This window comes from Mesoplodon mirus, assembly GCF_964341445.2.
Source record: "Mesoplodon mirus genome assembly, chromosome: 14".
In the NCBI taxonomy this organism is placed as follows: Eukaryota; Metazoa; Chordata; class Mammalia; order Artiodactyla; family Ziphiidae; genus Mesoplodon; species Mesoplodon mirus.
In genome coordinates this window covers 64,438,937-64,466,573 of record NC_138990.1, presented here as the reverse complement: position 1 = coordinate 64,466,573, position 27,637 = coordinate 64,438,937, and the positions used below count along the sequence as shown (strand labels likewise).

The 27,637-nt window shown below is 39.0% G+C and overlaps 1 protein-coding gene across 4 annotated transcripts in view; it reads right to left on the bottom strand.

Annotated features, from left to right (window-relative positions):
* Positions 1-27,390, bottom strand: part of PPP1R21 (protein phosphatase 1 regulatory subunit 21) — a 59,386-nt gene extending 31,996 nt beyond the window's left edge. For 3 of the 4 annotated variants that reach the window (XM_082641780.1, XM_082641783.1, XM_082641782.1), the window contains exons 1-12: positions 27,283-27,390; positions 18,534-18,602; positions 15,330-15,476; positions 13,106-13,207; positions 11,800-11,964; positions 11,172-11,230; positions 10,102-10,196; positions 7,920-7,972; positions 7,282-7,431; positions 4,702-4,803; positions 4,526-4,614; positions 2,095-2,231 (exon numbers count right to left, since the gene is read on the bottom strand). In XM_082641780.1, coding sequence (XP_082497906.1) covers positions 2,095-2,231; positions 4,526-4,614; positions 4,702-4,803; positions 7,282-7,431; positions 7,920-7,972; positions 10,102-10,196; positions 11,172-11,230; positions 11,800-11,964; positions 13,106-13,207; positions 15,330-15,476; positions 18,534-18,602; positions 27,283-27,339 — 1,225 coding nt within the window. In that variant the 5' untranslated portion in view covers positions 27,340-27,390. Of the gene's footprint in view, positions 1-2,094; positions 2,232-4,525; positions 4,615-4,701; positions 4,804-7,281; positions 7,432-7,919; positions 7,973-10,101; positions 10,197-11,171; positions 11,231-11,799; positions 11,965-13,105; positions 13,208-15,329; positions 15,477-18,533; positions 19,075-27,282 lie in introns of those variants that run through there. The other variant, XM_082641781.1, reaches the window with a different exon arrangement.
* Positions 27,391-27,637: the final 247 nt, after the last annotated feature.

The following is a 27,637-nucleotide window of genomic DNA, read 5'->3' as shown; positions in this document are numbered from 1 at the left end:
GGGAAAAGACAAAAACTCTAATTCAAAAAGATACATGCACCCCAATGTTAACAGAGGCACTATTTACAATAGCAAACACATGGAAGCAACCTAAGTGTCCATTGACAGATGAATGGATAAAGAAGATGTGGTATATTTATACAATGGAATATTACTCAGCCATAAAAAATGATGAAATAATGCCATTTGCAGCAACACAGATGGACATGGAGCTTATTATACTAAATGAAGTAAGTCAGACAGAGAAGGATAAATATTATATGACATCACTTATATGTGGAATCTAAAAAATAATACAAATGAACTCATTTATAAAACAGAAACAGACTCACAGACGTACAAAACAAACTTATGGTTATCAAAAGGGAAGCAGGGGAGGGATAAATTACAAGTATGGAATTAACTGATACACACCACTATATATAAAATAAACAACTAGGATTTACTGTATAGCACAGGGACTATATTCAATATCTTATAATAACCAATAATGGAAAAGAGTTGAAAAAAAGGATACACACACACCACACACACACAAATGCTGTACACTTGAAACTAACACAATGTTGTAAAACAACTATATTTCAATTTAAAAAAAAGAAGAAAATTTTTAAAAATTCACATAATAAGTGTTGGTGTGGATGTGGAAAAATTGGAACCCTGCTGCTGGTGGGAATATTAAATGGTACACATGCCTTGGAATACAAGGTAGCAGTTCCCCCAACAATTAAACATAAAGTTGCCCCATGACCCAGCAATTCCACTCTGAGGTATATACGCAAGAGAAATGAAAAGATATGTCTACTCAAAAACTTGTTCACAGGGCTTCCCTGGTGGTGCAGTGGTTGAGAGTCCGCCTGCCGATGCAGGGGACATGGGTTCGTGCCCCGGTCCGCGAAGATCCCACATGCCATGGGGGCCTGTGAGCCATGGCCGCTGGGCCTGCACGTCCGGAGCCTGTGCTCCACAACGGGAGAGGCCACAACAGTGAGAGGCCCGCATACCGCAAAGACAAAAAAAGAAAACTTGTTCACAGATGTCTACAGCATCATTATTCACAATAGCCAAAAGGTGGAAACAACCCAAATGTCCATCAACTGATAGGCAGATAAATAAAATGTGATATATCCATCCAATGGAATATTATTCTGCAATAAAAAGGAATGAAATACCTATACATGCTACAACTTGGATGAATCTTGAAAATATTATGCTAAGTGAAAGAAAGCAGTCACAAAAGACCACAGATTATATGATTCCATTTATATGAAATGTTCAGAACAGGCAAATCTATAGACAGAAAGTAGATTAATGGTTGCTTGGTACTGGGCAAGGAACAGAACAGGGGAATAAGAGGGTGATAGCTAAAGTACACAGGGTTTCTTCTTAAGGTGATGAAAATATTCTAAAACTGACTGTAGTGTTGATGCACACGTCTGTGACTATAGTAAAAACTACCGAACTGTACACTTTAAATGGGTAAATTGTATGGTATGTAAATTATATCACATTTAAGCTGTTACAAAAAACAAATAATCAAATCACTACTACAAAAATCATGGTTTTCTTACAAACATCATTTAAACTGAGGTCCATTCAATGACCTGAAAATACTTTTTTCAAATTAAAACAAAGGGCAACAAACAGCATTTTTTTTCCCAAGACTTTCAACCTTTACATTTTGGGGCTTTGTTATGATACAGTTCCTCTAAAAATAGCACTTTTACTATTAACCTTCCCCTATGCTACCTGTTGGAATGTTGCTACGAATTCTTACGCTTTGCCCCTCTCCATTTAAAAAAGAGGAAGGCGAGAAAGAGATTTAATATTTAATGTATGTCTTCGATGCCTGATATTGTACATTCTTAATTTAACTTAATCACATTTACCTCTGTTTTATAAGTGGGAAAACAGAAGCAGAGAAGTGATTTGCCCAAGACCCTAAATGTATAAGGAGCTGGAGGATTTGAATTCAAGTTTTTCTGACCCCAGGTCCTAGGCTCTTCTTACTCCGACACACCAAACCACCTCCCTTCTCAAGCTTCTTGTACTCTAAGTTCTTCAAGTTGAACCATGACTAACAAACACGCTTACTTGGCAAGGCGAGAAGACTAATGTAAGTCTGCAGCTTCTCAAACACAGCTGTCATCTTTTTCATGTCCTGGGTCAGCTCTAGATTCCTGGCTCGTAATGCAGACGTGCAAAGGGAAGCTTCACATTCTTCTTCTAAACTAAGAATGGGCAGATTTTATAAAAGTGAGCATCCTGAATGATTTTCAACTAGCTATAAGAAACCATCTAAATTCTCAAACATCTATATCCGAAGAGAGAATTTACCAAAAAAAGGAATTTGATCTCATTTACAAGGTTCCATTTTTTATACCATAATACATACACCTGCTTGCTGCAAACGCCAATGCAGCAAAAGACGACTAAATGGAAGAAAAAATAAAGGGAGGTGCCCATTATCTTTCCATCCTGAGAGCAGCAAAAACATGTTTCCCTTAAAAATATTTTCAGGAGAAAAATATTTCATAGACTGAATTCCTAAAGATAATTAATTACACAGGAACTAGGAGAGAAAATCATTGAGAAATCTTTTTTCAGTGTATATAGGTTCAAAAGTCAAATAGATTGGAAAAAATAATCTATAGGCTCAGTACAAAAATAAACACTTAACATTCATAAAATACATTTTACCATTTTCAATTTTAAATGGTGCTTTGGAAAACTTAATTATAAGGTTAAGAAAAACTATATTGACTCTTAAGAGTGTTCATTTAAAATGTGCAGTAATCAAGTAAAATGCTTTTTACACAAAGTTACGAAAGTTATTAGCACAGAATGATAATCATATCCATTTCCTCGACCTTGCCTCTTCTCTTCTACTTATTTATAGCAAACAGCTTCATTCAGTACTAAGCCCATTTACTACTAATGAACATGTCATCTTGTCAACGAAAGTGGTATTTAAGCCAATGACCAAAAAATTGCCTAAAAACATGAATACCTGATAAGGTAGGGCTGAAGGCATATGGAACAGAACATTCCAAGAATAGGAATCTTAAATCAAGAAAGGACTTATCCAGTGTTTCTAAAAATGTAACAGTGAAAAAATAAATTAAGATAAAATAACAATACTTAACTGTTTCAAGTAGTAAATACCACTTTTGCAATGGTTCTTTTTTTTTTTAATAGGAGAAAAACAAATTTAATTGCATATGTAGGGGAGTCCACAAAGACAATGAGACTCAAGGGCAAGTGGGGCAACAGGCTTATATATGCCATCCTGAGGTAAGGAATGGGATAGGAGCCTGGAGAAGGGGAAGTCACAAGATGATAAGAAGAGCAGATGTTTGGCAATTAGAAGTTTTGCAATGGTTCTTAGAGTCTTTTCAATGTAAGCCAAATGAATAAAGTGTATTCAATTTAGTGTTAAACTTCCAGAGTCAATTTTCAAAAAAACTTTAATTATACTGAACTAAAACATTTAAGGATCTGAATGAAACTGTAATTCACAATTATTAGTTTATCATAATACCCTGATTCCTAAAATTCTGTCACATGCACAAATCATAGAATTCAGTTACTGAAATACCTTTGTTAGGTTAGAATTAGGAAATAAGATGGCTCTTAACACATTAATTTTTAATAATAAAATTTCATATTATTGAAAAGCTAAAACCTACTACTTTAGTTTTACAAGGACTTAAAAACTATAATTACTTGTATATTTTCAACATCTGTAAGTTATTCATCTATGTATTTCCTAAACCTTATTTTGCAATATACTATACTACATATATGCTCTTATTTCTCCTATGTTCGAGTTGTATTATTCTTTGATTACTTTTCTTAAAGACTAAATCTTAGGATGAAAAGATTTAGATGAATTAGGACTCTTGGTAGTTTTAGACCAAAAGTATCAAAATGTACAGGCAGTATTCTCAAATTTCCAATTACATAAATTATTTTCTCTTGCCTTTCCAGAAATGTTTAAGATGGAGCATTTAAGGTTACTTAATGACATATCCTATGAGGGTTGAAGTATGTAAACAAAGTTTTTACTTTATAACTTAAATAAATCACCAATAATAAAAACAATATACTATTTCAAAGAAACTAAGGATTATAAATTGCAATGTAGAGGTTAACTATTATAACCCCCATCTAGAGGTTTATAGTAAAAGGATAAAAAATACCCCAAAATGAAATATTTCCTTCAATAAATGTGTCATTCACAATCATTAAAAATACTGGTTCATATTGCATTATGTGGTTATAGTGGTAATCTCAGTACAGAATACTGAAAAAACCCTAGCTGACAAACTACAATTCAATTTTCTTAAATATAAGTTTGTGCTGCTCAAACCATGACTTTCCGTTTTCACAAAAGTCCAAATTGGTTGTGGTGCAGAAAGGTCAGGCAGATCACAAGCAGCACATGTTATTACTTTACTAACTCCAGCACAGCTCAGATGACACCTCGCAATTCCCCAAGCTCCCTGGCCCAGAGGGTAAGTACCTTTTTAACTGATAAGGAAGAATCTTCCTAAGAAAACATATGTAAGAGGTTAAATGCTCTGAAAAAGTTTTCAATTTCACAGTTGTCTCCTGGAAAAGAAAAAATTTCAAGGTTAATAGTGTCATTTGAAAAAGAAGAGCTCCCATTTCCAGAAGTAAAACATAGAAGAAAATTACCAGGACAGTCACAGTATCCTCAGTAATACTTTCAAATAAATGAAGCATTCCTTCCTCAAGAGGGCGGACATAGGATGCATTTTCATGAAGATACTGTGAGAACTAAATACAAGGGAAAGAATTGTGAGTTAAATCACTGGAAAATAAAGAATAGCAAAACATTTGTAAATGGACTCGCTGAGTTTTAAACCTAAATTCTTTTGAAAACTTTTTTTGGGAAATCAGGCTTTTACAGAGTTCCCCTCGAAAATCCTAGATATTACCCCCAAGTCCCCATTCCATTGCAAAATGAGGAACTAGAAGAGGGATGACATAACTAATGAAGCAAATGGGGAGGGGATACTATTTACAACACAGCACCAACAGGCCTTTTTGTCTAAACAACTGCTTCTTCATAGGGGTCCCAGTTAAAAAAAAAAAAAAAAAGTTTGGTAATCAAAACTGTATGACAGTTTTTGTGTTATATTAACTCATTTAATTTAACTCATTTTTTAGAAGCAAAAGACTTTTAAGTACAGTTTCTTATTTTCACTGTATACAATGTTCAAGGTTAACAAATTCCAGGGATGTAATTATCATCAAAATGAGAATATAAAAACTTTTATAACTGTCACGGATACTGTAATATTTACAAAGGACTAATTCAGTATGAAGAATAGATTCAGAAAAAGATCCCAAGGCATTTAGACAATTGAGAAGCAAGAAGTTAATTTTTCACTTGTGAAATATCTCAGTTTTCTAAATACTGTATAATGGCTCAAATTTCGTTTTCTCAGTATAGAAATGTAAGGTCTCATTTTGCAGATAAGTGATTCAATTGGCCCTACTGCAAACTATACAGATATATGGCCCTGGGAAATTCAGTCTCTCTGGGCTTCGATCTTTAGAGCTGTAAATAAGTTGAACTCTAAGCTCAGGTATAAACGTCTACTTTATGATTCTATGAACAAGTCTAAACGCTTTGGTCATCTTTTAATAAATGGTTTCTGAATCTTCAGTAATACAGACTTAATAGAAAATCACATAGGGCCTTTCAGAGGCCAAAGCACCAAGGGTAAAATATTGAGAAAAATATGAATTCTTCAAAGGAATGAAATGTTTCTGTTAAGATTAACATATTTGATTCTCGCTGTGTGGGCATAATATGGCAACAAGCTAAAATAAAGTAATGGCAGGAATTCCCTGGTGGTCCAGTAGTTAAGACTCAGCGCTTTCACTGCTGGGGTCCGGGTTCAATCCCTAGTTGAGGAACTAAGATCCCGCAAGCCAGGAGGTGTGGCCAAAAAACCCCCAAAACCAAACAAACAAATAAATAAATAATTAAAGTTAAAAGTAAATAAAATAAAATAATGGACAAAGAATCAGTGGAAAAAAATGTTTTTATATTATAGGAAGTATAAAAGAAAATATAACTACATTAAAATGCTGCAGTTCCATTTTCCTTACCCAGGTCATCTGAAAGCTTCTTCCCACGGTGATATTAAAGAGCATTTCAAAGGCCCAAAGTTTAATTTTTATGAACTTCAAAAGATTTGTGGAGTCAGATGAAGATTGATGAAAAGCAAGCATTTGCTGAGGGCTTCCTATGAGTACGGCAGCATGATGACGATGGTACGAGCTAGCCTTTACTGAGTACTTACTATGTGCCAAGCACTGTTCTTAGCACTGTACATGTATTATCTCATTAAATCCTCAAACATACATACCTGTGGGGTAGGTACTTTATCCTCCATTTTCAAGATGCACAGAGAGGTTAAATAAACTGACCAAGGGGACATAGAAAGTGGCAGAACTGGGCTGCCACCCCAGAAGTATGACTCCAGAATCTAAGCCTTTGCTATACTAACAGGATCTGTGGACATACACACTATTCACATCCTGGAAATACTGCATGATGCACACACAGACACCAAAAAAAAGCTGATGAGAAGAATCAGGTAAGTAGAGAGTGGCATGACTCACTTCAGACACCACAGTATGGGGCACTTAGAGTTCATCTATTGCAAGCCCCCTAACTTCTTCCCTTCAAGATGGCCCCAATAATCCCCACCTCCTGCTATTCTTGGCTCTGAGTAACACCCACCCTCACACACTGTGTCAGGGCCAGTCTGTGTTACCAGTACAATATGGCAAAAGTGGCGGTATGTGACTATGTGCATACTCCCTATGGTTTCCTACTCCATGGTTTTGCTCATGTCTTTCCCTCTTCCGCAGTGAAAAGATACCCACCCCGCTTCGCTCCTCCTATGCAAATCATGCTCATTTTTCAAAGTCCAGTTAAATCACCAAAGAACCTTTCCAGACACTACCACCGACAGCAATCTCCCCTCCTTGATGACCTCATATCACTTACTGCCCATACCACTCACTCACACTAAGGTCTTTAACAACTCCCTTACTATTTCATTTCTTAAGAATCCCCACGTTTGCCGTATTTTACCTTGAGGGTAAAGACTACGACTTGTAGCTTTTCCTACGTCCTCCACAGTACTTGGTGGAGGCACACAAGTGGTCTGATAATTAGTAACAAGTCTCTACGTTTGTTCAGGGCAAACAAAAGGTATCCTGAGTTAAATGTACCTTCTGATTCAATGGAGATATAGTGTCAATGGCAGAATCAACAGGAAAAATCTGAATCCTCTGTTCTGTATAGGTGTGAAAGTTCAGAAGACCCTTGACAAGATCTTGAACAAAAGCCAGGGCCTGCCCAGCGATATCCCGCATCTTCAGCTTTAAAATGAAAAGGATACAGTTAAAGTCAACTATCAAGTTATTACTCCCAAACAACTTTATTAAGTCTGCTTTTGAGAAACATTTGAACTCTAGTATAATTATTCCTTAATTTAAATTCATTTGCTCCCACTTAGATTTTAATACTACTGTCTAAGTAAATTACAATAGAAAGCCGCCAGTTTTGGTAAATATACCTCTCAACTTAACCTAGACTGTTTAAGTGCAAAACCTAAAAGAAAGGTATGACTCAAAAATCAGTACATCCCACAATTCAGTTCTAATGTTATCAGACAAGAGACAGCAAAAATCTACATTATGTACAAATTCAAAAAACAGCAAGTTACACAATTTTTAAGAATGTATGAGAAAAGAAAGTAAAAGTTAAACGCAATGATTTGGTGCACTAAACAGAGGCCCAAACAACTAACTGGTGTTTCTGAAAAGTTTGACACACACCTCACTGAAAATAAAAACTTCATCTTTACCTGATGCCTCCTATTGTGGACTGGAACGTTCAGGGCGTTATACTGACTATATTCTACAAAACAAAAATAGCCGTTCATTAAGTCATTTTACATTTATGAAAAAAGAGATTAACTGAGAATAAATGCTCACCCCATTTCCCAGCTTCTCTCCCCCTCAGCCCCTTCCCTTCCTGATCCCTGCAGTGCACTCTGCACAGGCCTCTTTGTACTCTGCACCCCTCATTCCCACCACTCCCAACAGGGGGGCTCATCCATCCCAGTTGGGTCAACATCAGTTTCTCTCCCCAGATCTAGGTTTTTATTCACAAATGTACACACCAGTAGGTAAAGAGATGCACACCAATCTGTTAGAATATTAAGCCACAACAAAGTTACCGTCAACATCTTTCCCATAAACCTGCTCCCCGTCTGCCTCTTTGATTTCTGTCAGCTGCACCGCATCTTTCCACCACACTGCCTCCTGTTGCTCCCTTGCCTCCTTGCATCCCCCTGACAGCTCAGGCTCCAGCCCCCATCACAGCACACCAGGACTATCATCACAACAGCATCAGCCCCCTTCTCCCATTCCAGGGTAGTCCGCACTCTGTTGCCAGATGAACTTTGTGAGCGCACAAATTTCACCAAGACATTTCCAAAAGCTTCTGCAACAACCTACTGACTTGCAAATTAAGTCCCCCAGAGTCCTTTGCCCAGAACTTGAGGGTCCAGCCCCACCCTCCCTTTCAGAACTTACCCATCATTGGCCTCCACATCCCACCCACTCTAGCCTCCAGTCATACTTAACTAATTACTGCTGTCAGGCCCTGACAGCACCTTTATCCTACATAACCACACTCCATGCAATTCCCTGGCTCATTCTCCCTCACCTCTCTGACCAATAAAACCTACTTTTGCATCCTGGCCCAGCTCAAAGCACACTTCTTCCAAAAGCCTTCCCCAAACAACCCCACCAGTAGTAATCATCCTTACTCTGAAACCCCAAGAGGTTCTTCATGGAATAGCTTAGATTATATTTCAGATATTTCTGTACCTTATTTCTCCCCTACTGGACTATAAATTCCTTGAGGGTAGGTAGAGATTTTTGTCTTATACGTTTTTGCATATCCTGTGCTCCCCACCCATTTAGACTTTCCATAAATAATCTCTAAATATTTCGGAACTAAAAGTAGTACCCTACTTGTGACATGGTAAGAACCTAAAATAGGGTGACAACTAGTACCGGAAAAGAAAGGATAAACCCAAAGAGACTCAGAAGGAAATGATTAGAACCTGATGACTAAGGAATAAGGAGAAAATGAAATGCCAAGGTTTTAAGCCTAGTGGATCAAAGTATGCTGGTGCTATTTACATTAATGTAGAAAGCAGTAACAGGTGTTGTTTTCAGATGAATTTAGGTTTTTGATATAATAATGACATATTCTGATTTCAGTGTTAGAGCAAACTGCTATTTTTCTTTGGTGTCTTTTCTTCCCTCTTTTTTTAGGCCTTCCCTAAGAAAAATTGAGAAGTCGTCAAAAATTAATTTCAATGATATAATTGTAAAAAAGGAAATGTGTACTAATTTAAATTTAAGTTTCTGCAGCAAAACAATTGTTTTCTTTGTCTTCAAGGTTTAGACTTAATACTTGTCTAAAGGTTACAAATTTGGCATCTGTTATATATGTAAGTTGATTTTTCTTTTTTTAACTTCTTTTTGTTGCTCTTGGCTGTGTAAATTACCAGACCATTCCCAGGATGAGCAGGAAGCAGGGCTTACCCAAGTCAACTCCCTAACTATCTCTGGGGATTGTCCAAAGGGCAGGAGATACCAGGCTAAGAAGATTCACCTCCCACCCATCCCCCTACTCCTCTCCCACCTTGCCACCCACCATGATCAAATTTCTTGTACAAATATTCAGGTACTTTATGTGCAGGTTGGTTTTCACCTTGGGATATGTTAAATACATGCAATTTAAAAATGTGGGCTTTTTCCAAGAAGCCTAGCTTCAGAATACTTATGTGACAAATTAAAATCTCCCTATGAAACATGAAGGCCAAAGCTGATCAAAAGGACAAAAAGAAAGCAACCCTCTGTTAGGCCAATGAGATTTTCTGCCAAATAGATTACAAATTATTTTAATTAGCTGGCTATCATAAAGAGGTTCAGAGTTGCAAATAATGGAAAACTGTACATAATACCTACTTGTATCATTAAAAGGTACTTTTTCATTGATGATTGATAAGGATTCCTCTAATCTACTTGACAAATCTTCGTGAAGATTCTTTAACTGTAACTGACTGAAAGAAAAAATACAAAACCACATTGTCAATAGACAGTAGACCATCATTTGCTTGTTACCTCAACAGCTGTATCAGGCTTTCAGAGGATGGTACCTGACATCTGGGATACCCTTGGTAGTAGAGAGTTGTTAAAAAAAAATGAAGATAAGAAAAATACTAAGCCTTGATTCTAAAGCTCCTGAGACTCCTGTTGAATGACTGGAAGTTTCAAAGAATTTATCACAGTCCCAATATCTTATACAATTTTAAGTTTATCTCCCCAAGCTCAAAAGAATCTTAGAGCCATTTCAAACTCATAAATTTTCTCTTTACAACACATAAATATTTGTCCAAGTATTATGGTAAACGTTTTTAAAGTATTAAAGCGTTTTTTTTCCCTTGAGCTGAAAATCTGATCATTTTTGGTTTTGATTCAATTAAGAGCATAGATACATCATGCAAGTTCAATGCAACTAAACTGAAAAAATGCACTTGATTGATCCTATTAAAACCTAAAATATGTCATTTATCAAATAAATGTTGGTGCATGCTCTTACTACCTAGAGATAAGTAATATTTTAAGATGTAAATATCTCCAAATTATCAATAGATTGCATAACCTCATTTTATTTAAAATTATTTAAAATTAAAAGGTTGACACCATGATCATTAGTCAGTTTTCCTGCCTGGGACTCTCAGAAGGCCTTCGCTTTAGAGTAGTCTAAAACAGAAAGGATCCAGTCCTCAGTACTGGAGCCCCAGAATGCCATCTGCCACAGTCCAAAACATCTGCAGGCTGAGGACTAATGCACAGGCCACTCTACAAAGAATTCATAAGGTCCCAGAGATAACAAAACTGAAAAGGACCCTGGAGATGATCTACTCCTGTCTCATTGCAAATGTGAGAAAATTAAGACAGAGGAGCTACTACACCAAAACTCGGGTCTTCTGATTCTCACTTCAGGGTCCCTTGGAATTCACGTTTCCACATACCATTCTTCTGTCCGAAGTCGACATTCCTTGGCCTCCTTTTCTAGAGTCTGAGATTTTACCTGAATTTTAGAAGGAAAAAAAAGCACAGGGAACTCTACTCAATATTCTGTAATAAACCTATATGGGAAAAAAATCTGAAAAAGAATGAATATATGTGTATGTGTAACTCAATCATTTTGCTGTATACCTGAAACTAACACAACATTGTAAATCAACTACACTCCAATAAAATTGAAAAAAATTAAAAATTAAAAAAAATAAACTATGCCAAACTATATTGTTTGGCTTTCCATTTTGAAATCCTGCAGGTAGAGAAAAAATTTTTCTACTCTTTTTATTTTCTGGTTTTCCCCTATAAATTTTATATAGCTATTTACTTGAAATTGTGTTCAATTTGCTAGAAATGTGGTGTGACAAATATAACTAACCAAAATTATATGCATATTGGTCTGTCAAAAAAAAAAGAAGAGCAGACGTCTCAGGCCACAGATGTGAGCTCGCTGAGGAGACAGACGCTGCAGGCAGCAGTCCTGCCTTGAACGGCTAACTTTTGTTCTATAAAGCAGGTGGATGATTTCCAAAAGCCTGGACTATTTTTTCACATGCTCTCACCAACGGCGGGTCTTACCTCTAGTTTAGCCTTGTCGTTCTGCAGCTTCTCGATGGTTTCCATGTACTTCCGGGTCAGGCCATCAACCACAGCTTGGTGCTGGGCCGCTTCCATCTCCAGAGTGGCCAGCCGACTCCTCAGCTCTGCTTCCACGTGCTTGTGCTGCTCATCGGCTTCAAAAAACTGAAAAGGAAAGATCATGGTGTGTTCTCACAACATCCCAATATATACAAATGAAGAGAAAACAACTGCAGCGACTAATCATTGAGCAACTTCCATAAGGTTCCATATGCTCACTGTGCAAAACCACACAGGCATGAGCTCAGTGGAGCCTCATGGCAGGTCAGAGGTGGTGTACTTGTAATCCCTCCTTTACAGATGGGGAAACAGAAGCTTCAAGGGATGACCTAACTTGTCAAATGTCTCACAGCCACAGACTGACTCCAAAGCCTGTACCTCCTTCCTCCCAGGCTCATGGATTTCTATTTCAAACCATTTCTGGCACACAGAGAACTCAACTGACCAGGGTATAACTTTTCTGTTAGGCTGACTTCTGCAATTAAATAATCAAAAATCAAACAGGTGTTACTCCTGAAGCAGGTAAGGCTCCTTTCCTTAATGAGAAGCCAGTAGTAATTAAGAATTATGAATACTTAACACAAAATTCATGAAGTCAAAAGTTCATTTTGTAAACATTTTCAAAGACTGAGAATGCATATTTATTTTCCACTGTTTGACTATGCTCACCATTTCACACAAAAAATCAGGAGGCATAGTTGAATACACTACCCTATGACTCTTAAAATATGCTGAATGGTTTGGAGCAGACACTGATTACTCAACATTCCACAAATATTTGAGGGCCTGCCATGAGTGAGGCCCTGTCCTGAGGCTGGGCAGACAAAACCGACATGGTCTATACACTAATGAGACCTTACAGACTAACAGGGAAACAGATAAAAACCAACTAAGCTGTCATAATTAAAAAGCAAACACTACTTATTGATAAGCCCCCATCTAAATGATCCATCCAACCATCTCCTATATAAAATGAAGAGTGCCCAGTATACTTCTTTATTGTTAACTTATGAAGTTATTCTGCTGTCCTCTGAACAAGTGCATACTCAAAGCACACATCCGTATTAAAACATGAATGAGATCTAAGAAATGAATGAATGACAGTGACATATACACCTAAGGACCACAGGAAACATTAAAACACCCACCCATACACAAAACACTCTATCTTGCACTGGTTTTTCCACATTGCATATCATACAACCCATTTTTAAATTCATATGGAAAAACAGGAAGATTTTCTCACTTGTATGTGCAACCGTTCATTCTCTTCTATCTTCTTTTGCAGGTCTTCATCAAAGACACTCTTCTGCTCTTGACTCAACTGAGAAGAAGATTCTCCACTTTTCTGATGGAAAGAATAAGTTATGTCCACATAACTTTCATCCTTTAGAGAAACATCCTAAGGTACACAGATTCTCTATCACCTTAGTAGCTTGTCTCTTCTACGTGTTCACCATTCTCAAACAATCCTGCAAAAGGTATACAGTCCATCATTTAACTTTTCCTATGTGACACAAGTTGGAACTGCAAATATTGCAATGAGCAGGAAAGCTTAACAAAGAGAGAGAAAATAACAGATAAGGCTCACTATTCTTTGCAGATGAATTCAGGAGTAGTTCTGTTGGAAGACAGAGCAGACCCAGAGAGCTAGCAATACAAATATGCTAATAAATATCATTTCAATTATCTTTTGGTTTGGGAAATGACAGTTTTACCAATTCCATGAATCTGAGTTGTTAAAACTCCTTTAAGAAATTAACAGCATTCACAAAAACACATTTATACAGCAGTTCACATAAATCTCTAATTTAAAAAACATAAGATAAAGCTATTATAAATAAACAGAAGGAAAAAGCTCAAAGATTATGAAAAATACTTGCCTTTTGCCTTTTTACCAATATTAACTTTTTCTACATAGAACAGCACTATTTAAGAGCCAATAATGAACATCTGTTTTCATGGAATACACACAGAAGTGAGACTATTCAAGGGACAGCCTAACAATGAACTGTTCAGACATCAGTCACCACCCTCCTCTGCCTTTCTTGCGCTTCACTCCTCACTTAAAATGAAGTCATTTACTGATCCAATGTGAACCAGTGATTAGAAAGCCCTTTGAAAATGGAGCAGCTATGTAACAAACAGACAAACAAATAAACATTAAATGCGAACACAAGAGGTATGTGCACACAAGGAATACTGTTGAATGACATATTCTGGGTCCTTAGTGCTTCCAAATGTGGAAAGCTCTTATTAAAATTAATTCAGAAGTAATTATACCCAAATCTCTGCTAAAACAGCCCTGGGAGAGGATCTCACTAACCTGGGGAGCATGTGTGAAATACAGATGGCTATTCCCTCCCCAAGGGTCTTTCAGAATTTCCAGAGCATGTGTATTTTGACAGTTTCCCAAGTGATTCTAATACATATCTGTTTTGCCCTCTCTCTTCCCCATTTATTTGAAAATTACCACTCTAGAGAATTCTTCCACGTAGGGGAAATGCATATGGAAATGTACTAACACATAATTATGTCAACTGCCCATCATATGGCAAATACAGTCCTGGGTACTTTTACATGATCCCATTTAATCCTGACAACAAATCTGAGAGTATCTTCCCCACAACTGAGGTTGCAAGGCTAAAAAATTTGCCTAAAGTCATAGAACTATAAATGGCAGACAAAGAATTCAAGCCTGGGCTCAACGCCAAAGCCAGCGCTCTTCCCTCCACACCATGCTGCTTCAGAGTTACTGCGGGCCTTCTTCCCTCCAACCATTCTATTGTTATTGCCTCAATCCACACATTTGTGGGGTGTTGTTCTACAAACATACAAGACTTTTAAAGACTCAATCACTAGCTCCTGCCCTTAAAAAAGAAGCAACTTCTAAATCACAGAATGATCAAAAGTACTGGATCATCCATCTTAGAGTAATCAGAATCTCACCTCACTACATAAAACCAGAAGGGAAAAAATTATATTTACATCTCAAGACAAGAATACCAAATTGAACTCCTAAGAATAAACACCCGAAGAAAATACATCTGCAACAAACTTACAAGCCTAATGTATGAGTACTTCAACTGCTACTTTCACAGACAGCAGTTACACTTTGACAATGTTTCTCATTCTATCTGCCCTACCTTGGGTTAATGGCAACTCAGTATAACTAAAAAATATCAATAATTTTGACCAATATGAGATACTCCCTTCACTTTTCTCAGTCACTAAACCAACTATGTGCATGTTGGCTCCTAATAAATTCTTGAAAACTCACTTCCATATGAAAATGCCTCTAATACTTGGTATATATTAATAATAAATGTCTGCTTTCTTAACCCAATATCCAGGTGTAATAATGGAACTTTAGAGTATTTGGAGGTGAGGTCTTCTGTTAAAACCAGGATGGCCTGGAGATGTCTGTACCTAATAACAAGGTCACACTAACTTGCTTTTACTTGACCTACCTTGTTTTTCTTGCCTCGGGGTTCACTTAGAGCCAGTTCATCTTGAAGTAGCTCTACCCTCTTGGCAAGCTGCAGATTTCGGAATGTCAAACTGTCCATTTCCTGCTGCAGTTTTCTCAGTGATTGATCCTTCATTTTCAGTTGTTCCTACAACAAAGTGAAAAGAGACCATTCCTTGTAATTTAGCCTTAACATTTAAAAATAATGAAAACAAAATATTTTTTCTTTCACCAAAATATAATCAAAACCTCTTGCTTTAAGGAATTCAAGTTGTATGTTTATTATTACAGTTCCTATGTTTTTAGCTCTGTTTTGTGACAAAATCATTTTTTGGCCAAACCAAGCGTATTTAAAAATAAAGTAAAAGAGTATATGTACTGAAGTAACAGTCATCGACTTAGAGTAAAATATCCACAATTACGTGTTGCTATATAATGTTGTTATACTTGTGTCTGGCAGTGAGCAGACACAAAGTCTGAGGCTACAATTTTATAAACTTGAAAGTTTAAAGAGAACCTTAGACTCACTGATGATGCCCTTCAGTAAGCAAGAATGGAAGAAATATATTTGTATTCACTATTTCCTATAAATCCTCCTTGAATTTAAGTCAGTCGAAATGAAGTCTTTTTAATACACTTTAAATTATTCTGATTTGTCAAAGATAAAAATCAATATTATCCTATCACAAGAATAGTTTCGGATGCTTTAAAATGAAAATAGAAACAAAATCTAAACAACACATCTCCTACTGACCATTCTGTACTGTTTATACCATGGTAAGGGTAAGAAAATGGGAAACAAGAGAAATATTTAGTTTCACTCTATTTTTTTTTTAAATATTATTCTGGGGCTTCCCTGGCGGTCCAGTGGTTAAGACTCTGTGCTTCCAATGCAGGGGGCATGGGTTCGATCCTTGGTTCCCCAACTTAAGATCCCCAATTTAAGATCCCACATGCCACGCAGGGTGACAAAAAAAAAATTATTATTATTATTATTCTAACTATATATTCCTTACGACGTTCTGACAACTTTGTGTTCACTGGTAATCAAACACAGATGGCCATATACTACCATATATTGAAAGATCTGTGCTTTTATTACTTTCATTGAAAAACCACTATAAAGCTAAGAGGTGGAGTTTTAATGAATAGGGGATTTAAGGATATTGAAACAGCAACCTAAAGACCAGAGGCTGGTGTCTGCAATCTATTGACATTATCTGCATGTTGAGGGCACAGCTAGAGGGATAGAATATGTTTTCATTAAAGAGAAAAACATTTTCCTTTTCTGTTGTTTGTTTAGTAAGTCCTTAATTTTTACTTGAAGTTCAATGGTAAACTTAGGCCCAGCCCATGTCCAAATTACTATATATTTCAAATTATAGAAATTCAGATCAATGAATGCTTACTGTATCTAACAACTCATTGAAGAGACAAACCCAATATAATCAAACGCCTACTCTAACAGAGACATCCTAACATTCCCATTGAGCAAACTGGCAAACTGTCATTCTCACTATAATTTTAATGACCACTGTGATGAATAGTAAAACATAAAGTAATTTCTTTACATCCTTATAATTAGTTAATCACTAGTTGACTAATGTTCCAACTTCATTAGCCAATCATTAATTTCAGAAGACATCCATCCCAACCTCTCTGTAAACCCTAGTTTCTGCAATGAGGACGATAATAGTGGCGTCTGCCCTCACAGAGCTGTTGTGAAAACTGAGATAATGGATGTAATGTGCTAGCGTAATGCCTGACACACAGTGGGTGCTCAATAAATAGAGCCTGTTGTTGCCACCACGGCCACTATCACAGAGTTAATTGAACACAGCCAGCAACAGGAGGGTGTCAAACACCAGAGTGGGCTACTAAGATGAGCTAGGAAATACCTTCCCCAGTAATAGGTTTTAAACATCATGAGGAGAGATAATAATCATTTCTTCAGTGATTTAGGCGAAATAATAACTTGGCTAACATATCCTGACTTTAAAGCTTATTTTTAATCATCTCAGCTTGGGCGCAGAGAGCTTTGGGAGTATGGGTAAGATGCTCTGAACTATCTCAGCCCTGAGTCTGCGGAACAGCACCTGAGGAGGGAGCATCCTCAAGAGACAGATTTCTCTAGTGGAGGATCCAACACCAGCCAAGTGAAAGGACATATCTCTGGGTCTTGGAGACCTGAGTGGAAAGTCTAAGGATATGTCACTGGTTGGGGCCTACTCCAGAAAGAGAGAAGAGTAAAGGGAATCTTAAGCCCTTTTCTCTAAAGAGGAAGCAAGGGAGAGAGTGAAAGAATGAGGTAGGCAGTATATTTAACTGAAACTTGACCAAGAAGGAATCCATATCCTCGAATTAATGTTTCCAATTAAAAATATCACTAAGCAGGACTTATTATATGCCGACTAAAATGAGGTAGAAACATATTCCTGCAACTCCCGCCATATTTCTCCTCTCAGTTAAAGGTGCTGATGGTAAGATGTATCACTCAAACAGTCCTCATTAACACAGGTTATTACTATTAAACAGCTCGACCTCAAAGCAAGATTAATGGACTAAATGATTCACACTTTCAAATCCATTTAGTAGGGGACAACCATCGGCTGAATGCTGGGTATATAAACATGAATATGACACAGCCCCACAGAGTGCTATCAGATGAAGCCAGATAAGAAGCCCCATTAATCCTGATGAATTTAGCTATGAGAGAAGCAAGGTATGAGAGAAATGCCTTACGTACAGTCCAACAATACATTTTTTTTTTTTTTTTTTTTTTGCGGTATGTGGGCCTCTCACTGTTGTGGCCTCTCCCATTGTGGAGCACAGGCTCCGGACGCGCAGGCTCAGCGGCCATGGCTCACGGGCCCAGCCGCTCCGCGGCATGTGGGATCTTCCCAGACCGGGGCATGAACCCGTATCCCCTGCATCGGCAGGCGGACTCTCAACCACTGCGCCACCAGGGAAGCCCCAACAATACATTTTTGTAATTTCTGGCTAAGGAAGTCAAAGCACATCACATTCATACCTAAGCAAGTAGGAAAGTTAAACACACAAAAAAAACTCTATTATCCTCCCCTATTCCTAGTGAGTCACTGTCAAGAGTTGGGAATTTACCCCAGAAAACTGAGCTGAATTCCCTGCTGTGAGCTTCACCAAACACTAACCTAACCCTCACAACACAAAATACCCTGTAGCCTACCTTTAAAGCAGCAGAATTCGCTTGTTCATCCACGACACCTTTTTTCAAGACCTGATTCTGAGCCCGAAGCTGAAAACAGAGGAGGTAATAATTAATTTTTAATATAAAGCAATCACTTATAGCAAGGAAACCACTTACCATAACTTTACAGGAATCAGTACACTGAGTAACTATCTGCTCACATATATATGAGAACAAGAATATTGGCCCGGAAGAGAATAGTAGAGATCATCAGTCTGCCATTTTACAAATAAGGACACAGAGGCTGAGCTGCCCAATGACATAAAACTAATCAATGCACAACTGAGACTAAAATCCAGGTCTCTCGACTTCCCGTACATGGTTCTTTCTATGAAACCAATCACCTCCCTAAATAAAAACTAATACAATAGAAAATAGGGCACTGAGTATGTCATTTTCCTTGAAACTCTGACACACCATTCATCTGTAAAATACATACAACTGGACTGATTATGGAATAAGAATTCAACAGAAAATCAAAGTATAGGGCATCAACATACCCAGCAGTACACCGTGCCTAACATTAGTCATGCAAATATCATCACCCGCAATAGCCTCAGGAATGGAGGACTTTTAATCAGGCATCAGTGGAAGCAGTGTACAAAAGTAACTAAGAAGCAAGCTCAATTTAGAAATTGATAATAATAGCAGCTAGCATTTGAATGCTCGTTACATACCAGGCACTGTCCTAAATACTTTACATACACTACCTCATTAATCCTCACAACCCTATGAAATAGGTGCTATAATTATCGCCATTTTACAGATGAAACCAAGGTACAGAGAAGCTCAGTGGCTATGCTGAGATTCAGACACCAGCAGTTTTGACTCCAGGCATAATGTCATTAGACAATATTGGCTACTATTTTATAAAGCTACATATAAATGAGAAAAGTAGTGGGCTGGAGAGGTGACAGAAGCCTTTGAAGAGGTAGGACTTGGGCTTCTTTCACAGTTTTATTTTTTTTAATTGAGGTCTAACTTTATTTAAATAAAATATACAAAACAGAAATTATACAGCTTGATGAATTTCTACTTAGGTATACATCTATATCACCACCACCAGCAGGGTTTTGAAAGATAAACCTTCAGTAGTTATCAGCAAGCACAACACAGAGCATGTGAGTATAAATATACCAGCCCAGTGTAGCTGAAGCAAAAGGGTTACAGACTAATTTTCTGAGGACTCAGTACAGAGACCATGAAAGACCAGGTTCTTCTCTGAGAAACTAAATGAATGGGACAATTTTATCTATGAGCTGAAAAAAAAAATCTACTTCTAGTTCTGCATAGCTCACATCTGTCTCCTGAGAACAGAAACGACCTTTTTCTATGCCAGAAGAGTAGGAATATTTGAGTATTTATGAATTATCTATGATTGTTTTTGTGTGACAATGACAGAGATGAGTAGATGCAACAGAAACCATATGGCCCCAAGCCTAAAATATTTGCTATCAGGCTCTTCACACTCTGCTCTAGAAGTTCAGAAGAGAGAAATAAATACCACTTTAATGTTGACTTCAATTGTGTAGTATTTTATCTTTTAAGCAATATCAACATATTCTTGGATAATGTGCTACCTAGGTAAGAAAATTCAATAAATACTTTCAAATCCATATAGCCAAAGGACAGCGATACTACTTCAGCCTTTAGGTTTCATTTCATACCCCTGTTCTAACTTTGCTCTCTGATCTTCTTCGTGTGGTATTTAGAAGGTCCTAATGACTGCCTCAAGGACTAGGGATGAAGCTTGAAATGTGCTGAACTGACAATTTTCTGTAGGACCAGAACTACATCAGTTTTCAAACAAACAAAAAAACGCTCACCTTTAATTTTTAAGGCACACGTGTAAGCTACATAAAGCAAACTGAACAGCCTACTCTGTCATAAAAGCAAAATTAAAATTTTCAAATTACTGCTGTTTGGAACTTAATCTAATTATAATGAAAAATGATTTCGATTTTCCTTTGGAAAATATTGTTTGCTAAATTGGTAACAATTCAAACACCGTTTCAATGGAAACATTCAAGAGAAAATGCAGCTTTTAGAAATACTTATCGAAAATCCCTTTCTATTATCTGGTAGGTAGAAAAGGAGAAGCTTGGCCTACTCCACTGCCTTGTTACCCGCACTTGGCATTTGGCATCTTCCTGCATTTCAGCATCACTACTGCCACATCTCTGCATTACTGACCAACATCTTGTCAAATGCGGATACTACTGTGACCAGTCTGGTCTTTTAGAATCTTATCTTTCTCCTCACCAGCATTCACCACAGTGGGAGGCAAAGGCAGTGTTTGTTTCAGAAACAGTTACCGATGGTCACTAATGCCTCTAGGAGACTAGTGTGGAGACTCCAGTGGATGTGGATGTAACTGAGAAACAACTGCACTGAAGTCTCCACTAGGACAGAAAAATTCTCCAGAAGGTGACATAGCCTATTTCCAGCAGCTGTGCCACGCACTTTTGTTCCATCCAGTAGAGAAATGGTCCTCTGAATCCCAGCTCAGAAACCCTCTTAGTCCTTTTCAAACCTCATTTTTCATTGTGTTGTAATCTTTTTTTTAAATACATGTTTATTGGAGTATAATTGCTTTATAACATTTATTAGTTTCTGCTTTACAACAAAGTGAATCAGCTATATGTATACATATATTCCCCATATCCCCCCCACCCCTTGAGCCTCCCTCCCACCCTCCCTATCCCACCCCTCTGGGGGACATAAAGCACCAAGCTGATCTCCCTGTGCTATGCCGCAGCTTACCACTAGCTATTTTACATTTGGTAGTGTATATATGTCAGTGTGTTTTCAGAGTAAAGGTAAAGCTAATCAAAAGATTACGACACACTATAGTGATAGTGTGTCGTAATCTTTTGATTAGCTTTACCTTTACTCTGAAAACACAGCCTTTTCTCATTTTGACCAACCAAACCCCAACTGTTCTTCTAGAGCCTACTTCCTACTCTGGTCCTACTTCTTCCATAAATTTTCCCTAACCATTCTCTATAGTGCCCCTATGGTCCACAGTGACCTTGCCCTCAGTTCCCTGGGCACTTGCTAGTAACAAGACATCTCTTATTTAAACTGTTCAGTTTTTACTTTTTAAAGCAGTACATTTTATGTTTATTAATTTATGTATGATTTCTATACTCAAGTCCCATCTGCCAATTAAACTGTCCTTCACAATAGAGACTACAGTATACTTCCTTGTATCTCCTGCGTACAATGAAAGATCAATGCTATGGATAGAGAAGGCACTCAATAAAATTTTAGTTAATTAATCAAATTAAGTGCTGTAAATAAAAGGTGTTTAAATGCAACACATTAAACAACTATAAGAGATAGCTAGAATCTTCTGTGTTAGAATCACTCTTACATAACTGTTTCCATACAATGGACATTCTGACATTTATACAGGTTTTATGACCCTATAAAACAAATCTTTACATGTATAGCTTTTCTCCATTACAAAGTAATGTATGCAACAGATAACCTGATGCCCATCTCTAAGCCTCACCAAAACCCTGATTTCAGCACACTTGAGTCATCTGCAAACCACAGCTTCAGTATCTCTGGCCTGGATGATCCTTAAAAACACTCCCAGTTCTAACATTTTAGGCATTCTACAGTGCTGGGAGTACCACTTAGTCTTTCTCTCTGCCTACTAACTTGCTCCTCGCCATGGAAAAGGATAAAGTAACTGTGAAGGCTACATACTATGTACTAATGGCTGGGGTCATTTTGTCACTGAGTTGGGAAGAAAACCTTTTTTCAGAGCTGCCCTCAAACGAGACCCTTTCTCTAGCTCCTGCTCCCATGCAAGGAAATTCATTAGGACGAAACCCCCACTCCCAATTCTGTAATCTAGCTGCCTCACCAGGGACTGGTTGGAAATTCAGCTGAATTGAAGACGGAGAGTAGGACATCCCTTGTCTTCCTAAAGCGTTGCTATTCAAAGTACGGTCTGCGGACAGCTGCAGCAGCATCACCTAGGAGCAGAATCTCAGGACCCACCACAGACCTACTGAGAAAGGATCTGCAGTTTAACAAGGTCTTCAGGTGAGTCACATAGACACTTACGTTTGTGATGATCTAGGGGCTAAGCCAGCACAGCTCAACAGGGTAGCCATATCCACATGTGCCTATTTAAACTTAAATTATGTAAATAAAATCCAAAATTCATTTCCTCAGCTCAGCTAGCCACATCTCAATTACTCAATAGCCCCACATGCTAGTGGTCACCCTACTGGACAGCAAATATGCAGAACATTCTCATTCTCCTGAACGTTCCACTGGATAGCACTGAACACAGACCGTTTTCCAATCCATCTTTAGTAGTGAACCCTACACATTAGGGGAGAAAAAAGCTGATACTCCATTTTAATCCAATCCAGCCCCAGAGTCTATTTCTCTTACAAGAGAGGACGATCAATCAGGGTCAGCCAAGCCCTGCTATCTGGAAAGCAAACACACCAAATCAAGACTGATCCTTTGCCAAAATGAGCATCTCTAAGAGTATAAGTCTAAAAAGTTTCAAAAGGCAATCTCCTTTGTAACTAAAAGAAGCATCAATTGCAAAGTCAACTGTTAGAGAAATAATGGATGTTTACCTTTCCCATTGGCTTTTTTTTTTTTTTGCCAGCATCACGTTGTTTTGTTTTGATTACTGTAGTTTTTTGTTTTTTACTATTTATTTATTTACTTGGCTGTGCCAGGTCTTAGTTGTGGCACATGGGATCTTCATTGCTGCGTGTGGGATCTTCCTTGTGGCACTCGGGATCTTTAGTTGCAGGATGTGGGATCTAGTTCCCTGACCAGGGATTGAACCCGGGCCGCCTGCATTGGGAGTGTGAACTCTTACTCACTGGACCACCAGGGAAGTCCCCCCATTGGCTTTTATTGCCTTGAAAAGAGCTTTAAAAAGATTATCTGAGCAATAGCTACTATACTGACACCATTTCCTGAGCACTGGTTCTGGTATGCACCCAAATGACTGGAGAGGTTTGTTACAACACAGACTGCTGGGTCTGACCACCAGTTTTAGATTCAGTAAGTCCTGGGTAGACCCAAGAATTTGTATTTCTAACCCATTCCCAGACACTGATGATGCTGATCCAGGGTCTACACTTTGAGAACCCAGAGTAACACAAACACTGGAAAGAGCATAACTTCAAACTTGCTTACACATTAATATGGTGCCAGGCAAGAGTGCAGAAGCCCATTCAGAGAAAGCAGGCTGAAATCAAATGAGCCAGGACTGCATGCTCAGCCTCATCTCCAGAATAAGACATACCAGAGCATCAGAAGCAGAGCAGGCCGTGGAAGAAACACCAAGTAAGAAATGGTCTTTGAAAACTGAGGGCTTGATTAACTTTCCCTCACGTCTCAAAGGGGCAGCCTCCGTCTATTACCTATTAACTTCATAAATCTCTGAAAACCAGCTTCTACATACCATTCCCCTCCCCCAAACTCTGTTAAACCAGAAATGATTAAAGCCTCCAGTGATCGCCTAATTGCCCAAACCAGAGGGTCTTAATCTCCACTTTTACTGACCTTTCCATAACACTGTTTTAGCAACCTGTCCACCTCAGAAATTCTCACCTGCTTCGGCCTCCATGGTTCATCTTTTATCTAACGAAACTCTCAGTCTCTTTAATGGGAGCTCCTCATACTGCTTTTTTCCTTCTCAGGGGGAAAAAAAGATGATGACAGGAGTTACAAAGGAAGAAATGGGCCCCTTCCCGGAACACAGGCCAAGATCTGCATTAACTAAGCATGAGAAGATTCTGCAAATGTCCTTGGTTTAGGGATCACGCTTGCTGCTCTCTTGATTTGTAGGCCTCCTTCTACATATTAAAAGGAAATCTTTTTTCTTTGTATCCTAAATAAGGAAAAAGATGTAACTGGATTTCAACATCAGCCCACAATTTCTGCACCAGGGAAGCTATCAAAAAGGTAGAATACCCCCTTCCATAGGCACAGGGCTGAAGGTATAGATAGCATAGATCTTATCTAGAAATTGCTTGGCACTAGAACTGACAGGGAATGAAAAGCACATGAAATCTTTTGACCAATCAGTGTTCTCACATTCTGACATTTCCATCACATTGCAATTAAAAGGATGAAAAATGGTCTGGCCCAATATGGGAGATAACCTGAAGTCTGGCAGACCTCCTATAGTCTCCTTAGCATTTCCTCCTACTGTCACATCCTTCCCACAGGTGTTCCCCAAAGAATTTACCTAAAGTGATTAACTCTCAAAGTTCAACTATTGTCTTTATGGGAACTATTGTCTTTATGGGAATTATTACAAAAGCTTTGGCCTTTGTCCTGACTTTCAGCCAGTCCCTCTCCACTAGAAATTTTCAGCAATTACCCCAACATCATCTCAAGCTACTATGTGAATAAGATAGCTTCAATGTACCTTCCAACCATAAATACTATGATTGCACCTAAACTTCGCTCCAAACTGGCTCACCTTCCTGCCCACCTTCCTCTGCCAGTGGCAGTGGTGTTCCCTCAGAGCAGTCCCTGGGAAACCTTCAGGGTCAACTCTCAGTCTTCCCTCACTCATCACGTCCCACAGAATGAATGAGACACAAGGATGACTGCCTTGACACCTTTATATCCTTCATAAGTTTGCTGCTATGTGCAAAGCAGGCACACAAAAAAGAGGTAAACTAAACCATATTTTTTAACCACAATTCCTAAATCTAAGCCCCCCTCTCCATCTCAACAGTCACAAAACTTATTCAAAGAGCCTATAGTCTGGTCTTCTTTTCACCAATCTTTCCCCATTTCAGTCCATCCTCCACACAGCTACCAGTTTTCTTTCTAAAAGCAATGTCACTCTCCTGTTCGAAAACCTTTAACGTCTCTCCATTACTCAAAGTTCAGACTTTTTATTTGACATCCACAACCCTTCATGATCGGGTCCAAATTATCCCTCCAACCATATTTCACCACTCTCTGTCATGTATCTGAACGAATGTGCCTTGATGTCAGCAAACAGAGACTGTCTCCTTTGCCTGGAGCACTACCATCCATCCCTTCCTCCCTATTCCCTACTCCCCAATCTAAGTAACTTCTACCCTTACCCGCCATTCCTTCTGTGCTCCCACTGAGCTAACACTTGTCATCCTGTATCATAATTATGTACAACAGTTGAACATTCTATTAAAGGGTTCTCCTTCAGGTGGAAGTCTGCCTCACTCAACAGGGCCCGGCAGATTGTTCACAGGTGGCACTAATTGTCTGCTGAACAAAAGAGCTTACAAATCCAAAATGATAAAATCTTTCAAAGTTTTTATTACTTTGGGGAGGCTATACAATTATTTCAGCAATGCAGTCACTGTGCAAAATATTTCTGGAACTCTTCTGCCATTTGGAATTGCCTTGTGAGCCTGTTTACTCTCCAGAAGAGAAAATCAGCCCCCTTCTTACTTTATACTCATGAAACATTTTCACCCAAAAATAGTAGAGCCAAGTTTGAGTACTGTCATCCTCCACCCACCACACTTCATCACATGGATTTGTTCCAGATAAGTTCTGGCCCTTTCAAACAAAAAAATATTCCTTCAAAGGATAAAAACTTGCCATCACTAACATCATGCCACAGGCCCTTAAGGCAAATTCAAATGGAAACACAAGAAGTTTTGCCAATGGTAGCACCCATGGAATAAGTGTAGCATCCCAAAAGGCTCCCATTTGATGGTCAAAAGACTTAAGTGTGTATGTTTAGGCACAGGTTTTATTTTTCAAAGAATATTTCATTTTGCCCGGCTGCATATTTGTTACATGAAATTAAAAAATGTCTCAGTTTCTCCAAATTGTAAAAAGGGGACCAAGTCTTCCAGTTGCTCCCATGAATGCCAAGATCATTGAAAACGAAGTTTAATGACTAATGAATCAATTTCCAAAAATGTAAGATTCTGCTTTCAGTACTTCATTAGAATATTCTTGAGGCAGAACCACCCTACCCATTAAAGCAGCACCACCCTTCTCCGAGAAAAGGGTTCCATCGTTTAAAATACTGATGCCATAAATACAACGAAGGGACAGGTCCCTACTTTGCTTAATTCAACATGTATTGAGCACCTGCTGGGTGCTCTTCCCCAGTCCAGGTGATCCAAGAAAAAGAGAGATAAAAGGACACAGCCCTAGCACTCAAGCTTTCAAAATCATTTTCAGACAACATCTTGCCAAAGCACTGAACCCATTCATAACCACCCATCTCCGGTGAAGCAGTTTACACGCATGACTCTATTTACACTCCTGACTTGACTGGGGGCATTTAAATCTCTTTATCCTCATATCATCCCTGTGGGAAAGGAGAAAGCTTGATCCTTCCCATCGCTGGGCTGGGAAAATTGAGGAAGCAGCCGTGGAGGGATGGTCCTCACCTTTCCCCGTCCCCTCCCGACCAGCACCAGAGGCGGAAGCCAGGATTTCTGACATCCCAGCCCAAGCCCGCTAGTTCAGTGAGAAGGAAGAATCAAACTCCTGCTCCTTCCCGCAGAAACGCACACGGACCCAGACACCGCCCGGCCCCATCTCCTGAGAGCTGCAGGTGGAGGCACGGTAATGGTGGACAGAAGAGGCGGAGGAGAGAGAAGGGGCGCGCTCACGTTCCCCCCTCCGCCGTCCCCCTGTGTCCCGACAAGTCGCTGCCAAGGCAACCCGAGGCCGCAGGGCCGGGGACCCCCTACTCCCCGCATACGACGGGTACCTTCGAATACTCCTGAGCCAGCTTCTGGTACTTCCCCTGCAACTCTGCCGAGGCCATGGCCTCCCCCGCCCCGTCCAGGCCAGGATGCCCAGGCCGCTCAGCCCCGCCCCCTCGCCCCCAACCCCAGACACGCTGCCCGGTACGGTTCCGCCAGAGCCTGCCCGCTCTGCCACCACCGCCGCACCTCCTCCTCCACTTCCGGGTTCGCCCGGTGAGAGGAAGGCGGAGTGGGACCGGGGGCGGAGCGACCACCGGGGGCGGGGCAACGTCTTGACATCACGGGCCCCACCCTTCCACGCCCGAGCACGTGCGCGCGCAGGCTCCCCGGCGCTCCTGGGCTCTGCCTCTGGGACTG